The sequence below is a fragment of the Macrotis lagotis genome, chromosome 4 (assembly GCF_037893015.1).
Source record: "Macrotis lagotis isolate mMagLag1 chromosome 4, bilby.v1.9.chrom.fasta, whole genome shotgun sequence".
NCBI classification, from domain to species: domain Eukaryota; kingdom Metazoa; phylum Chordata; class Mammalia; order Peramelemorphia; family Peramelidae; genus Macrotis; species Macrotis lagotis.
Window position 1 is genome coordinate 81,233,965 of NC_133661.1, and position 13,886 is coordinate 81,247,850.

At 37.9% G+C, this 13,886-nt stretch overlaps 1 protein-coding gene across 2 annotated transcripts in view; it reads right to left on the bottom strand.

Moving 5' to 3' along the window:
* Positions 1-4,983: 4,983 nt before the first annotated feature.
* The window catches only part of LGI1 (leucine rich glioma inactivated 1), a 67,493-nt gene continuing 58,590 nt past the window's right edge, over positions 4,984-13,886 (bottom strand). For both annotated transcript variants that reach the window (XM_074233341.1, XM_074233340.1), the window contains 3 exons: positions 11,280-11,449; positions 10,620-10,784; positions 4,984-9,132 (listed from right to left, as the gene is read on the bottom strand). In XM_074233341.1, the coding sequence (XP_074089442.1) occupies positions 8,297-9,132; positions 10,620-10,784; positions 11,280-11,449 (1,171 nt within the window). In that variant the 3' untranslated portion in view covers positions 4,984-8,296. The remainder of the gene's footprint in view (positions 9,133-10,619; positions 10,785-11,279; positions 11,450-13,886) is intronic.

The window sequence follows — 13,886 nt, forward strand, 5'->3', positions numbered from 1 at the left end:
TTACTCTCTGAAATTATTTTCTATTACAACTGGATATTTTTTGTATATATAATATATTATATATTGTCTCCCTGATTGAAGTGTGAATTCCTTGCCAGGTGTGGTGAAACATGCTTATAATCAATGTTCTTGGGGACCTGTGAAGGCTGATAGATCACTTAAGTTTGGAATTTTTAGGACTAAAGTCAATGAAGAGTCTGCACTAGGTCTAGTAACAATATAGTGAACACTTAGGGGAGTTTACTAGACCATGTATCTTCTACTGTGTCCGTTTGTGGGTAGGGCAGAGATCTCTGTGACCACATTCTGCTTATGAGGAAGGGGAGAGATGGGTCATGAAGAATATCTGCTTAACAGCTGCACGTCTGACCAACTGTTGGAAAATGAAACCTGTCCAATAGCAATACAATGTTGGAAAAAAAAGAAAAAAAACCAGGCAGATTAACTCAATGTGATTTTTTTGTTTATTTATTTCATATTATTATAATAATAATCTTGTTGTGAGAGTAATCATAACCCCCCCCCATCCAAGAAGATGAGAAACCTCAAGAATAGTGAGAGAAAAAAAGTGTACTTAAGTCTGTGCTCAGATTTTAATGGCTCTATCTCTGGGATGAGTTGCCTTCCCCATCATAGCCACCAGAGAAGTTGCTTCAATATTTTTTCCACAGCTGCTATCACTAGCTGTATTTCCCTCCACTCTATTCATACCCACTCTCATCTATTCTATTCTTTCTCTCCTTTCATCCTGTCCCTGTCCAGAAGTGTGTTGTATCTTAATACCCTCTCCCATGATCTTCCCTCTCTTCTAACACCTACTCCCCTCTTCCCTCCCCCTGTTCCCCCTTATCCCATCCCATCCCTTTCATCTCATTTTTCTCTAGGGTAAGATATATTTCTATACCCTATTAAGTGTGTATGTTATTTCCTCTCTGAGCCATTTCTGATGAGAATGAAGGCTCACTCATTCCCCCTCACTTTCTCCCCATTCCACTCCACTGTAAAAGCTTTTTCTTGACTCTTATGTAAAATATTGTAGCCCCTTCTTCCTATCCTTTCTCTTCCTCCCAGTACTTTCCTTTATCATCCAATGACTCCATCTTTTTACTATATTATACCATTATATTCAGCTCCTTCCTGTGAAGGAGCTGTCTATATGTGATCCTTGTCTATATATATGCTCCTTCTAACTGCTCTTATGAGTTATCAATATCTTCTTCCCATTCAGGAATACAAGCAGTTCAACATCATTAAGTTCCTCAAAATTAGTCCTTCTCATCCACCCCCTGTATAGTTCCCCCAAATCCTGTACTTAGAGATCAAACTTTCTGTTCAGCTCTATTGGATTCAATAGGAAAGTTTGAAAGTCCACTGTTTCATTGAAAATTCATCTTTTCCCATGAACAAGGATGTTCAGTTTTGCTGGGTAGTTGATTCTTGGTTGTAAACCAAGCTCTTTTGACTTCCAGAATATCATATTCCAAACTCTATGAGTCCTGAATGTAGATGCTGCCGGATCCTGTGTAACCCTGACTATAGAGCTATGGTAGTTTAATTGTTTGTTTCTGGCAGCTTTTATCTTTGACTTGGGAGTTTTGGCTATACTATTCCTGGAAATTTTTCTTTGGGATCTCTTTCAGGAGGTGATCAGTGAATTCCCTCAATTTCTATTTCATCCTCTGCTTCTAGGATCTCAGGGCAATTTTGCTGTATTTTTTCTTGAAAAATAAATTCTAAGCCCTTTTCCTGGTCATGACTTCCAGGTAGCCCCATAATCTTTAAATTATCTCTTCTGGATCTGTTTTCAAGGTCAGTTGTTTTTTTCCAATGAGATATTTCACATTTTCTTCTAATTTTTGGCTTTTTTTTGGAAGAGTTGTATTTCTCCTGATTTCCCACAAAGTCATCAGCTTCCTTTATTTCCATTCTGCATTTGAAGGAGTTATTTTCTTCAGAGAGATTTTGTATCTACTTTTTCAGTTGTCCAATTCTTCTTTTTAAGGCATTCTTCTCCTCATTTGCTTTTGTGTTGCTTTTTCCATTTGGCATAAATTGATTTTTAATGTTATTTTCTTCAGTGTTTTCTTGTATTTTTTTCACCAAGTTGCTTACTTGGTTTTCATGATTTATCTGCATCGCTCTCATTTTTCCTCCCAATTTTTCCTCTACCTCCCTTAATTGCTTTTCAAAGTTTTTTTGAGCTCATCCATAGCCTGAGCCAATTTTCTATTTCTTTTGGATACAGGAGCTTCAATTTTGTCATCATCTGAGTTTGTATTTTGATCCTCCATGGGATCAAAGTAATTTTCTATGATCAGATTCTTCTTTTTCTGTTGTTTACTCATTTCCTTAGGCTATGACTGATTTGCCACACTTCTAAGGCTTTGGGGGATTTTGGGGACAACCTACAGGGACCTTAATTCCTCCAAGGTCTTATGGGAGGCTCTTGACTGCTCTCTTGCCTGTGTTCAGGCCCTCCCCTCTCCCTTGGAGCTGTGAGGATTGTCCCTGCTCTTCTGTGGAAGTATGGGGGCCCAGAATGCAACCTGGATCTGAGTGTGGGAAAATAACTGAATCCTGCCCCAGGAAGCAGAGAGACCTCTACAGTCTCCCCAGACCCTCTTACCATCTATGGGCTGAGAACTCTGGATGTGCTGGGTGGCTCTGCTGATTCCTGCTGTAGGTTCTCATTGCAGGGCTGCTCTTAGGCCAGAGTGGGTTCCATACTCACTCTGGTGCAGCAGAGTTCTCTCATCACCCTTCCAGATGTCCCTATGATCCCTGGGCTAAGAGGTATGGAAGCTGTGCCCTCTGCCATGAATCCAGGTGCCCAGCCTGGCTGTGCTGTGCTGCAGCTGCACTGCAGCTTTTTCCAACCCCAGTCCAAGTGGAACAGACATTTCCTGCAGAACTTCTAAGTCATCTTGGACTGGAAAATTGTATCACTCAGTCTTTTTGTGGGTTCTGCTCCTCTAAGTTTTGGCTAGAGTCATAATTTCACAGCTTTTGGAGTTTTTGGGGAATGAGTTTCCAGGAATTCCTGCCTTCACACTGCCATCTTGGCTCCGCCTCAAAGTGATTATTAAAGCCAACATTCCTTTACCTTGCTTTGTTTGATCTTGGAAGCTAGCTCTATCAAATCAAAGTGGGTAATGGGATATCCTGGGAAAAGCTAAGTCAAGAAAAACCTGTTTGCAAATGAGCTTCTAAAATTTCACTTTGCAATTCTAACCTGAAAGTGAGTAGGACAAAAGGTTGCTGACACTGCCCTTTCTTGATGAAGATCAGGCAGAAACTAAAACAGTTTCTGAAGAAGTCAGGAACATGATTGAGGGGTATCAAGTCTTATCCCCTATGGGTCATGGGAACTCAGAATCAGTTAATGGTAGCATACACTCAAAGAAACATCTAACTTTAAAATGAGGTGACAGTTTAAATATTTTAAAACAGAATATGTCTGAGAAGACAACTTAAAATGTACATAGAAAACATTGCAGTTACTATTTATTAATAGTGGATGAGAATGGAAAAAAATATATCTTGCCAAGTGTCAAACATGATCCTGGGGACTCCTTCAGATTGACTTGGTTCACTTTTGGTAAGAGATAATGTATTTTAAAGATACTTAATCTTAAATAACACAAATTCTCAAATGTACCCCTGGTGCCAGAAACCTGTGACGTGATAGATTTACCTTGAACCCCATACCAGAAACCTGGGGAAATCTCTCTTCTAGAGAATTCATAGACTAATACCAATTGATAATGACTTTAGTATATACCTATTCACTATGTCTAGGTAATAGTGTGGTGAAGTGGAAAGAATACTATATTTAAATTTTTTTTTTAATTTTATGGCTATGGGGTTAAAATGACTTACTCAAGGTCACATAGCTATGCAATTATTAAGTGCCCAAGGTTGGATTTGAACTCAGGTCCTCCTAACTCCAGGGTGGGTGCTCTCTCCATTGTGCCACCTAGCTGCTCAAGGACACTAGATTTAAAATCCAGGGAACTGCATTTGAACTCTAATCCTGTTACTTATTACTGTTGGGATTGTGGGCAAGTCACTTGACTTTGAGCCTCAGTTTCCTCAACTGTAAAAGAAGATTAGTTGATCCCTGTGTTCATTATACCAACTTTATATCTATCCTATTAACTCATTACCCATGTGCCCTTTGGCCTTAATTTCCTTAGTTATAAAATGAAGTAGTTGGATTTATGAAGTATCTTCTGACTCTAAATTTATTATCCCAGAATCAAATAATGTTATAAGTAAATACCACTTGGACACTATATGGTCAAACTCTCTTATATTTTAGATGAGAAAAGAGACTCATCATGAGAAAATAATTTGTCCAAGGCCACATGGTAGGAGCTAGAAACTAGGTCTTTGAATCCATTGAATTTTTTTTTTTTTTTCTATAATCCCATATTTATACTGCTACTAGAAGTTCTGCTCAAAAAAAAGGAAAATCAACCCTATTTCTACATTCTGTGGTAACTAAGACATGGAAACCTAAAGAATCATAACATCCTTTGGTCTCTCAGCGCCTTTGTTGTTATTGTAAAAACCACTCAGGAGGCTGATATTGCACCTGAAATGTCTTTCCTAGACATGATATGATTTTGTTTTGTAATTAATAGGGGAAAAAATCCCTTTCCTGAAATTTTTCGCTTGGGGTCCAGTAATAAAACTTAGAAATGTAATACTTCTGAAATATTGGAGTTCACAAATAGTATGCATATAGTAGGTATTCTCCTGGAGAGAAGAGGAGGAATCACCAAATTTCAGAGTTGGAAGAGTCTGATCCATACCAGAAAAACACATGAACAAATAGATGATCTTCCATTTTTTTGCTTAAAGGCTTCAATTATGGGCAAATCTATCACCTCCTGAAGGAGCTTGCCCCATTTTGGGATAGCTCTGCTTATTAAGATTTATTCTTTCATTAATCATTAAAAATGATCATTTTGCCTCACATGAAGCCCAAGTTTCTCTCCTTATAATTTTCATCTCTTGCCTCTAGTTCTTCCCTCTGGGGACAAATTGAACAAATTTAATCCCTCTTTCACAGAACAGCCCTTCAAATATTTGAAGATGTCACTCATGACCCTCCTGAATCTTCTTTTCTCCAGGATGAAAGTCCATTCATTTGATACTTATATGGCCATCATGGTTGAGCCTCCTTTGGATGCTCTACAGGTGATTAATTTCTTTTCTAAAATACAAACATTGTCCTTCAGTTATAGTTTGATTTTAGGCAGAGGACAGTGAATATCTCCTTATTCCTAGAAGTTATGATGCAATGCAAGATTGCATTAACCTTTTAGTTGCCAAATCACAGTCTTGTTTCACATCAATTCTGCAAGTCCACTTCAAATTTTTTTCAGACACACTGCCATGTAATCATGCATTCTTGTCCCTGTCTTGAACTTGTGAAGTCAGTTTTTTGAAATGCAAGTGTAGCACTAAAAAATTATCACTATTAGATTTTACATTATTAGAGTTGGTTCAATGTTCCTAAACTTGAAATCTCTCAGTCTCAACATGTCTAATTAATAATATAATCCAACATCTTTCAGTCTTTTTTACAATGAGATGCTTGAAATAAGTCTATTTAAGATATTCTTCAGCATGCAAAATCAAGAAAGTCATATCATACCTTGTTCTCTCAATGTCCCCCTTTGTTTTTTATTATGTTGTAAGAAATACTATCCAATGGATTGATACTATCTGAGAATATTTTGTTCAGCTCTGGGTGATAGATGTTAGTACTGGAAAAGACTTAGGGCCTTATCAAGTACAACCTCATTTTATAGGCGGGGAAGTGGAGGTTCAGACATGGAAAATAATTAGCCAAGTTGAGTTCTCTTTTATCCGGTGCATTAGCTAAGCCTCTAAGATTTGTATCATAAGCAAATTTCCTAGTAGTTACTAGATAACAACTAGTTCCAAGCTCAAAGAGGAAACTTGAATCAAGCAGGAGTTTGAAGTTGAAGAGAAACAATAGACAGAGCTGATGATACACGGTATCTTTACTGATACAGAAAATTATGCGACTATATTGGCAAGAAACTAATCAACCCTCTGGTGTTATATCCCTTTTCTAGAGATTTTACTCAAAGTGATACCGAGTCAAGAGGAGAATATAATTCCAGTGAGAAGACAAAAACCTACAAACGAGGGAAGGAGAGTTATTTTGTCTGTTAATGGACTTGGGGTGTGAGTTTTTGGCATGATACATTTTCTTTCAGATAGAATAAGCCATGTCTTGTATTGGACATATTGTCAGCCTGAACAACTGTCTGGGAGCTAAGGATCCCTTTTACATATCCTGTAGAGTGTCCCCAAGATAGAACTTCAGTAAAACAAACCAAATTCTGATATTTCCCTGTCTTGGTTTTTGGGTAAAGTTTCTTATCATGGATTTAAGTTTATCTATTCTGTTGGTTTTTTCAGCTGTTTTCTGCCTTCATAATTTCAATTTTCTTTTTAAACTATTCAGAAACTTGGGAATTCAGAAGATTCTCTGCCTCATTAGATGTGGATTCATTTTCTCAACTTGTTTAGCTGATCTGGACTTGTTTATTGACCTAATATCGATCCCTTCTATTATTATTTTCCTTTCTGTTTAACTGCACATGCTTTTTAACTGAGCTTCTTTCCTGAGATCTTTAGTAATTTAGTTATTTTTTTCCCCTTATATTCCACTATCACTCATTTTCTGACACATTCCCCTAATGGCTGTTAACCTGAAGGCAGAACCTCCAAGCCTATGTCACATTTTGGCATCCTGCCTCCCTTTCTTATGTTCCTTAATTCTCTGACTGAACTCTGTTGCAGTACAGAATAATTCCATACTGCAGTCTCAGCCAGAGCAAGCATTCTGATTTTGGTTTTTTTTCATTGCACAGGGAATGGGGTTGGGAATTGGGAAAGGGCAGAGTTGAGTTCTGTTATAATCCCTTGGGTCAGTTGTGCAGAGTATGGGGGAAGGGATGTTGATTTGAGATAGAGTTTAGGGATTTACTTCCTCTGCTGTTGTAATTACCACTGTAGGTGTGAGATTAAAGGTTCATTGTACAACTATTTATTGGAACTAAGTGTAAGCACTAGGCCCAACCAGTAATGGGAGGTCCAGACCCTGAACCATCCCTCCTTCAATAATTTTAGAAATGCCTAAAATTTGTGACAAAGAAATAAAAGATTTTTAACTACGTAGATTTTTGAGGGGAGTATAAGAAACTGGGGAGATATCTGTGAAATAGAAAAATATAGTTGCTTTAGTTAGTTAACTACCTTATAATCCCAGAGTTCCAGAATATGGAATATAATGCAGTGCACTTATAAGTACCCTGTTATAACCTGTCAGGACAGAGAATTTTTAACTGGAGGGAGAATATAATGGGTATGTTCAGAAATTAGCCAGGTTAAAGGATGCAACCTTTGTTCTGGCATTGATGATGCTTCCTTGTACAGCTTTATATACATCCCTGTTGATATCACTTTTTCAGACTTTGTTATAGCATTGATGATCTCTCTTGATGGGAAATAAATCCTCCTTTCCCCATGCCCTCACAGCTTATTTATTATTTATTAATTGTTATTATATTTTCTATTACCTAGGTCACCTTCTGTGGTTCTTTACCACTAGCCCTCCTACCTGGAAGCACATTTGGTATTTTCTTATTCTGCAGCTTGTGACATTGAACCCTAAACAATCTATTGTTAAGTTATTGATGACTCATGTTGCTATTTTTATCTTATAATGCAATATTAATATAAGAAATACTTTATAAATGCTATGAATATTTTCTCAACATGCCATTGATTGAATGCTTCCTTCCTTCCTTCATTCATCACATTTTTTTGAGCAACTGCTATGTGAGAGACAATATAATCTCCATAAATCTTGTAAATAATTACATTTGGAATGTGAAAGAGAAAATGTAAACATTTTATTTGGCAGTTGTTTCTGAACACATGAATAAATAAACAGAAAAGTACATATTAATATTTCTTCTCATAATAACAGATGCCATTGCACACATATTTACACATTGTCAAGGCAAAGACCAGTTAAACAATTTAAATCTGTCTTGTAAAAGGTAACTTCCAACACCACTAGACCTGACAGTTAAAGATGAAGATACTGGTAATGCTTGGCTCTAGCAATCTCAACTTTTGAAAGGCATTCATTTGGAAGTATGATTAGAAGAGTCATCATGCACTTAGCTCATCCTGTCCACTTAACTGGAGAGAGTTTTTGACTGCAGCCAAAGAGTTGAATGCGTCATGCGCTTAAATCAACTATGACATGTGTGTAGATCTGTGTACGTCCCTTAAAACTGGAAGCAAAAAGAAAATTATGCTTATTAATAGACACATGAGTGAAAGATCTTGGTGCCTGTATATTTAACTCTTGAAACTTCACAAATTTTGCTTTCTCTGCATCCCAGTTATATACTTGAGTAAAGGAATAATCACTTCCAAGAATTGCATATTGATAATTATTTATCTGAAGAGGTTGGAAAACCATGGATCCTCGGGATGGCATTCTTTGTACATCCACAAATGATGAGCCTCCCCATTTCATTACTTTGGAATCACCAATGAATCTTGTCAGACAGATATACACATCACCTTTGACGGTGAAGTGCTTTACTGCATATACATCTTCCATGTTTGGGATGTCAGTTTGATTAGCAAATAATTTTGTGCTTTTGTTCCATTGGTAGATTACAGGACGTTGGGAACTACTGGATAGAATTAAGTGAGGTGTTCTGACAGTTTGAGGTGTCCTGGCTATTTCCAGGTATTCCACATCAGTATCTCTGTACCACTGGTGTAATGATTGATGAGAGTAAAATCCATTTCCATTCCACTTGTAAACAGTAGTGAAACCAGCTTTTGAACTGTCAGCAACCACAAAATACCAGTTGTTTTCAATCTTGAATGTTTCAATGTCATTTGGTTTTCGGATTTTGAGAATTTCAATATCCTGAATTTTTATGAATTTGTTTGCGAAACTATCTCTTTTATAAATGTGAGACCCTCCAAACAGCTGAGCCACAATAACATAGAGCTGAGTTTCAATGACTATTGGCTTGCATACTACAGTAGATGTTCCTGGGGAAAAGATAAATAAAGGATTAGTACTGTCTTTGGAACCAAGTGATAGATGAGCTTTGCCTCTACAGTTATGACCAAATAAGATGTAACTAAGTCTTATTTCCATGGTCCATCTCTACAGCAATGTGACCTAGAGCATTCATCTCTGCCATATAAAAGACTCTTCTGTTAATAAATAAGTCTTTCTATCCATCCAGTTTATGCAAACATAAATATGGTTGGGAGCTTTAGTCTTTCATGTTTTGAAGAAAGAGATCTGTGCATTGCTATTTGTTTGTTCATTTATTGATTGATAGATTTTTATTTTAATCCAAGGCATGATTCATATTGAAATAGGAGAGTTCAGCTTTCACTTCTATAACCTATCATTTAACTTTAACTGCATAAAACAGTAGTGACCTTAGAGACGCCATGGCTTTCAGAGTCACTCTAAATATTCAAGTTGTCAATGAAGTAGGTAGGCTTACTTAAGGATTCACAGAATCATAACAAAATGTCTGCTCAAGGCTTAGTCTTATCTCCTGGCTACAGAAGAAATTTCTTTTTCCAGGCCCCTCTCTCCCACCAAGAGGGAGGTGTGCCATTTTATTAAGATAGCTTAATTTTGGGGCAGCTAGGTGGCGCAGTAGATAAAGCACCGGCCCTGAAGTCAGGAGTACTTGGGTTCAAATCTGGTCTCAGACACTTAATAATTACCTAGCTGTATGGCCTTGGGCAAGCCACTTAACCCCATTTGCCTTACAAAAACCTAAAAAAAAAAAGATAGCTTAATTTAAAAAAAACATTTTAATCACTCTGGACAAAAAAAAAAGAGAGGAAGTTTTCATTTACTGAAATTGAACTTCTTGGTTCAATCTCAGTACAAAGAATTCTAAGAATTCTGCATATAGCTCTTCAAGAACCTTAAGGGGAAGAAGTTAAAAGGTCATGAAGCCAATTTCCTAAAAATATGAGGGAACCCAAGGGAAGGTCCATGTTAAAGAAAAATCTCTTAATGGCACTACCTTCAAAGAACTACCCTGAAACTCTAGGACAGTCCCAAAGATATGCAAAGCCCTATGGGAATTTAGGGATGAGCAGCAAGTCAACTGACTTGGCAAATAGTGTGGCCATGACTGTACAAATTGCATATAGATGGCTGGTGCTAGGGAGGTCTAAATATTCCCTGGAAACAGAGAAAAAGGAAATAGGACCCTTGGAAGAATATTTAGACATATTTCAGTGGAATCACCAGAAAAACTGCCAAGTATCTACTAGTCAATATTGTTAAAGCTTTAACCATTTCCCTCTCCCTACTAACAATAAATAGCAATGCAAGCCTCTTCATGGCAAACACTAGTTAAATTTCTTCCTTTGCATCTTCAACTCCTAGCATAGTGTCAGGCACAGAGTAATTGCTTAAAAATAGGCATTCACTTAAATTGAATTAAATTGGATGCAGGTATCTAAATATATTATTCAAAATATGGGAAAACTTTACTTACCTGTAATGTTGTCATAATTCCTGAAGGTTTTTTCTACATGATCCCATTCAAGAAAAATGCATTTCCCAGTAAAAGGCTGAGCAATCACTACATACTCATCATTCATATAAGTAAAAGTGTCTATGGACAGAGACTGGTAGGGCAGGAGCTGAGATGCTGCAAATTCTGCAAAAATATATAAGTGGATTTATAAGGCCTGGGAAAAGTATTTTCTTTGTTATTTATTCTATAGAACAAAGAAATACAAGTTGGGGGGTATATTCATTTATTTTAAAGGAATACATTTAAGTAGTAATTTTATTTTTTTCTAAAATTAAATGGAGAACATTGGAATTCAAATCAGAAGCAAAGAATTTGAGTCCCAATTTTATTACTCATGAATTTTGTTAGACCAATAATTTAAATCTGTAAGCTGCAGTTTTTTCATTTATAAAAAAGGAAAAATATTCATTGTACTACCCAACTCCCAGAATTACAGTGAGAATCAAATCAAAACACCTTATAATCCTAATATCTTATAGAAAAATCCACTATTATTATTGATTAAAAAATAATTTGCTCATTCAGTTTTCACATTGGGAGGATAAATCAACACTCTATAGGTAAAAATTACAGTCCTAGTATTTATCTGATGAGGTATGACAATTTTGAATACATTACCTGTAATAATGCAATCAAAATCCTTTGATGAGAGGCTACGGATTTTGCGCTTCTTATATTCTGGTGGGTTTTCACAGTAGATTTCTTCAACTGTTGCATTGGTGGTGTCTAGCCACTCTACTAACCATTTCAATTTGCAATCACAATTAAATGAATTCCCTCTTAGGTCACTGAAAAACAAAATTTAACTACTGTTGCTGTACCAGGTCATTATTTCTATAGGAATTAAGTATACTTCCCCCCAGGAATTGTACAGGCCATGGCTATTCTGATTTAAATCCTTCCCTTGGACTGAGAGGCAGTGAATAGAAGTCTGACCTTGGATTCAAGCTCACTTGGATTCAGGTCCCACCTCTGATACATTCTGACTCTGGGCAAATCATTTAGCTTCTCATTGACTCCAAGCTAATCTCAAAGACTGAATTAAGCCCAATTACAATCTATGTTAATAGTGGGAATTTCCTTACCAGGAATCCCTTAGAATGATGAAATCACATTAAATCTCTTTTGGCTTGATTCTCCCCTTCTGGGCTCAGAAGGATGCAAGGATATAATCCCTGAACCACAGTTTTGGGGACCACAGTCTTCCTCCTTGATTCTTTAAGTATCCTCTTCATTATATTATTAGAGAATATAAAGAATATTGTAACACATTGTTACATGAATTATTTGTTATTTTTTTTTTTACTTTTGTTCTCTTTGGGCTTATAGGTACAGACATTTAATCATACTATGAGGCAACATTGTCAATATATAAATCCCAGTCATCTGGATCCATGGCATATCTGGACCACTTTTGGGCTCAAGAGACTCCTTTTCAGCTATCAAAATCCTATTTATCCTTCACAGCTAAGCTCAAGTTCCATCTTTTTTCTAAGGCTCCAAATTAACCTTATAAAAGCCAGTTGAAAGTGATCTCTCCTTTTGAGCCACCATAACATGTTGTCCCTAGCCCTCATGGGGCACTTTTTGATTATGCCTTATCTTTCTTGCTCAACTGTGGGCCATTGGAGAGTAAGAAATGTGCCATTATTTTTTTTTTTTTTACTCACACAATCATACTTCACTAGAACAAGGGTTATTAACCATTTTTCTGTCATGGACCCCTTTAGCAGTCTGGTAAATCTCATGCTTTCCTCAAAATAGTACTTTTAAATTCATGAAATAAAATACATATGGTTACAAAGAAAACCAATCATATTGAAATAGTTTTTGAATTATTAAGAAAAATAAATTCATAGCCCCCGGTTAACAACTCTTGCCCTGCTCCCTGCTCCCACGTCTTATTGGAATGTCCCAATTATGAGTCCTTGAAAGGCAGTGCCATTGGACTGCAAGCTCTGAAAGTTCCTACCAAGCTTTCAAGATATTCAGTATGTATTTTGTGGAACACCCAAGCTAAGTTGAAAAGGTTTATCAGACTGCCAGAGGATATTTTTTAAAACAACACTTTAAAGACAAGAAGAGGTTATGAGCTGTATTGGGAAGGGAATATCCACAATAATGAGGTAGTGATATCTTAAAGCATCCTTGGCAATGTTCTGTATGTTAAATAACTGAGGGAAGGAGAAAGGGAGGTAGAGCTGGGACTAAGTTCAAGGTGGTAGTATAGGACTAGGGTTAAAATGGACATGGGTAGGGGCAGCTAGGTGGCATTGTGGATAGAACACAGGCCCTGGAGTCAGAGGACCTGAGTTCAAATCTGACCTCAGACATTTAATTACTTAGCTGTGTAACCTTGGGCAAGTCACTTAAAAGAGCCTAAATTAGGGGGCAGAGCCAAGATGGCAACAAGAAGGGATCAAGTCTTAGGAACAATCTCATAAAACTCATCAGCTAAGGACTCTAACTAAACTTTTGAGAGACAGAACCCACAAAGGGACCCAGTGAGGCAGTTCTCCTACTCAAGGTAACCTGGAAAAGAGCAGAAAGACTCTGCTCCCAGGGGTCAGAGGGGCGGCCTGCCAGAGGGGTGGCCCACCAGAGCTAAAGAACTTCAGCCTCCTGGAGGCAGCCCCAGGTCGCTGGGAGTCTCAGCTCACAGCAGTGGGGAAGTCTCCTGAGCTGCACCCCGAGGAGCACTGGACACAAAGTAGGGGAACAGCAGGACCTCTGCCAGAGTGAGCACATGGAGCCCAGCCCTCAGGGCACACAGCAAGCAGCCTGGTCTTTCTGCAGCCCAGAGCTGGAAACAGAAGTGCGCGGAGCCAGTAAGCAGGAGCCTCCAGGGCATGAGCCCATTGAGCTGAGGGAGGGGAGTGAAGAGAAACTGCGAGCTTGGTCCTCTGCCCCTGGAACAGGACTTTGGGGCTCTGACCACATTCAGATCCTGATCGAAGTCTAGGCCCCCCCATAGAACCGCAGGGCCCCCCCCACCTCAGCCCCATGGCAGAGGGGGGACGCATATGGTCATTCACAGACCAGGAGGGAGGATAGAGCCTCACACACTGAGACCCTTGTGGGAGTGCCCCAAAAGATCAGGAAGCACCCCCAAACTAGGCTCAGGCTGGGAAAATGAGCAAGCAGAGAAACAAAAGGAAGACTATTGAGAAATATTTTGCAAATGAGCCCAAGAAGGATCAAAATACTCAGTCTGAAGATGAGGAA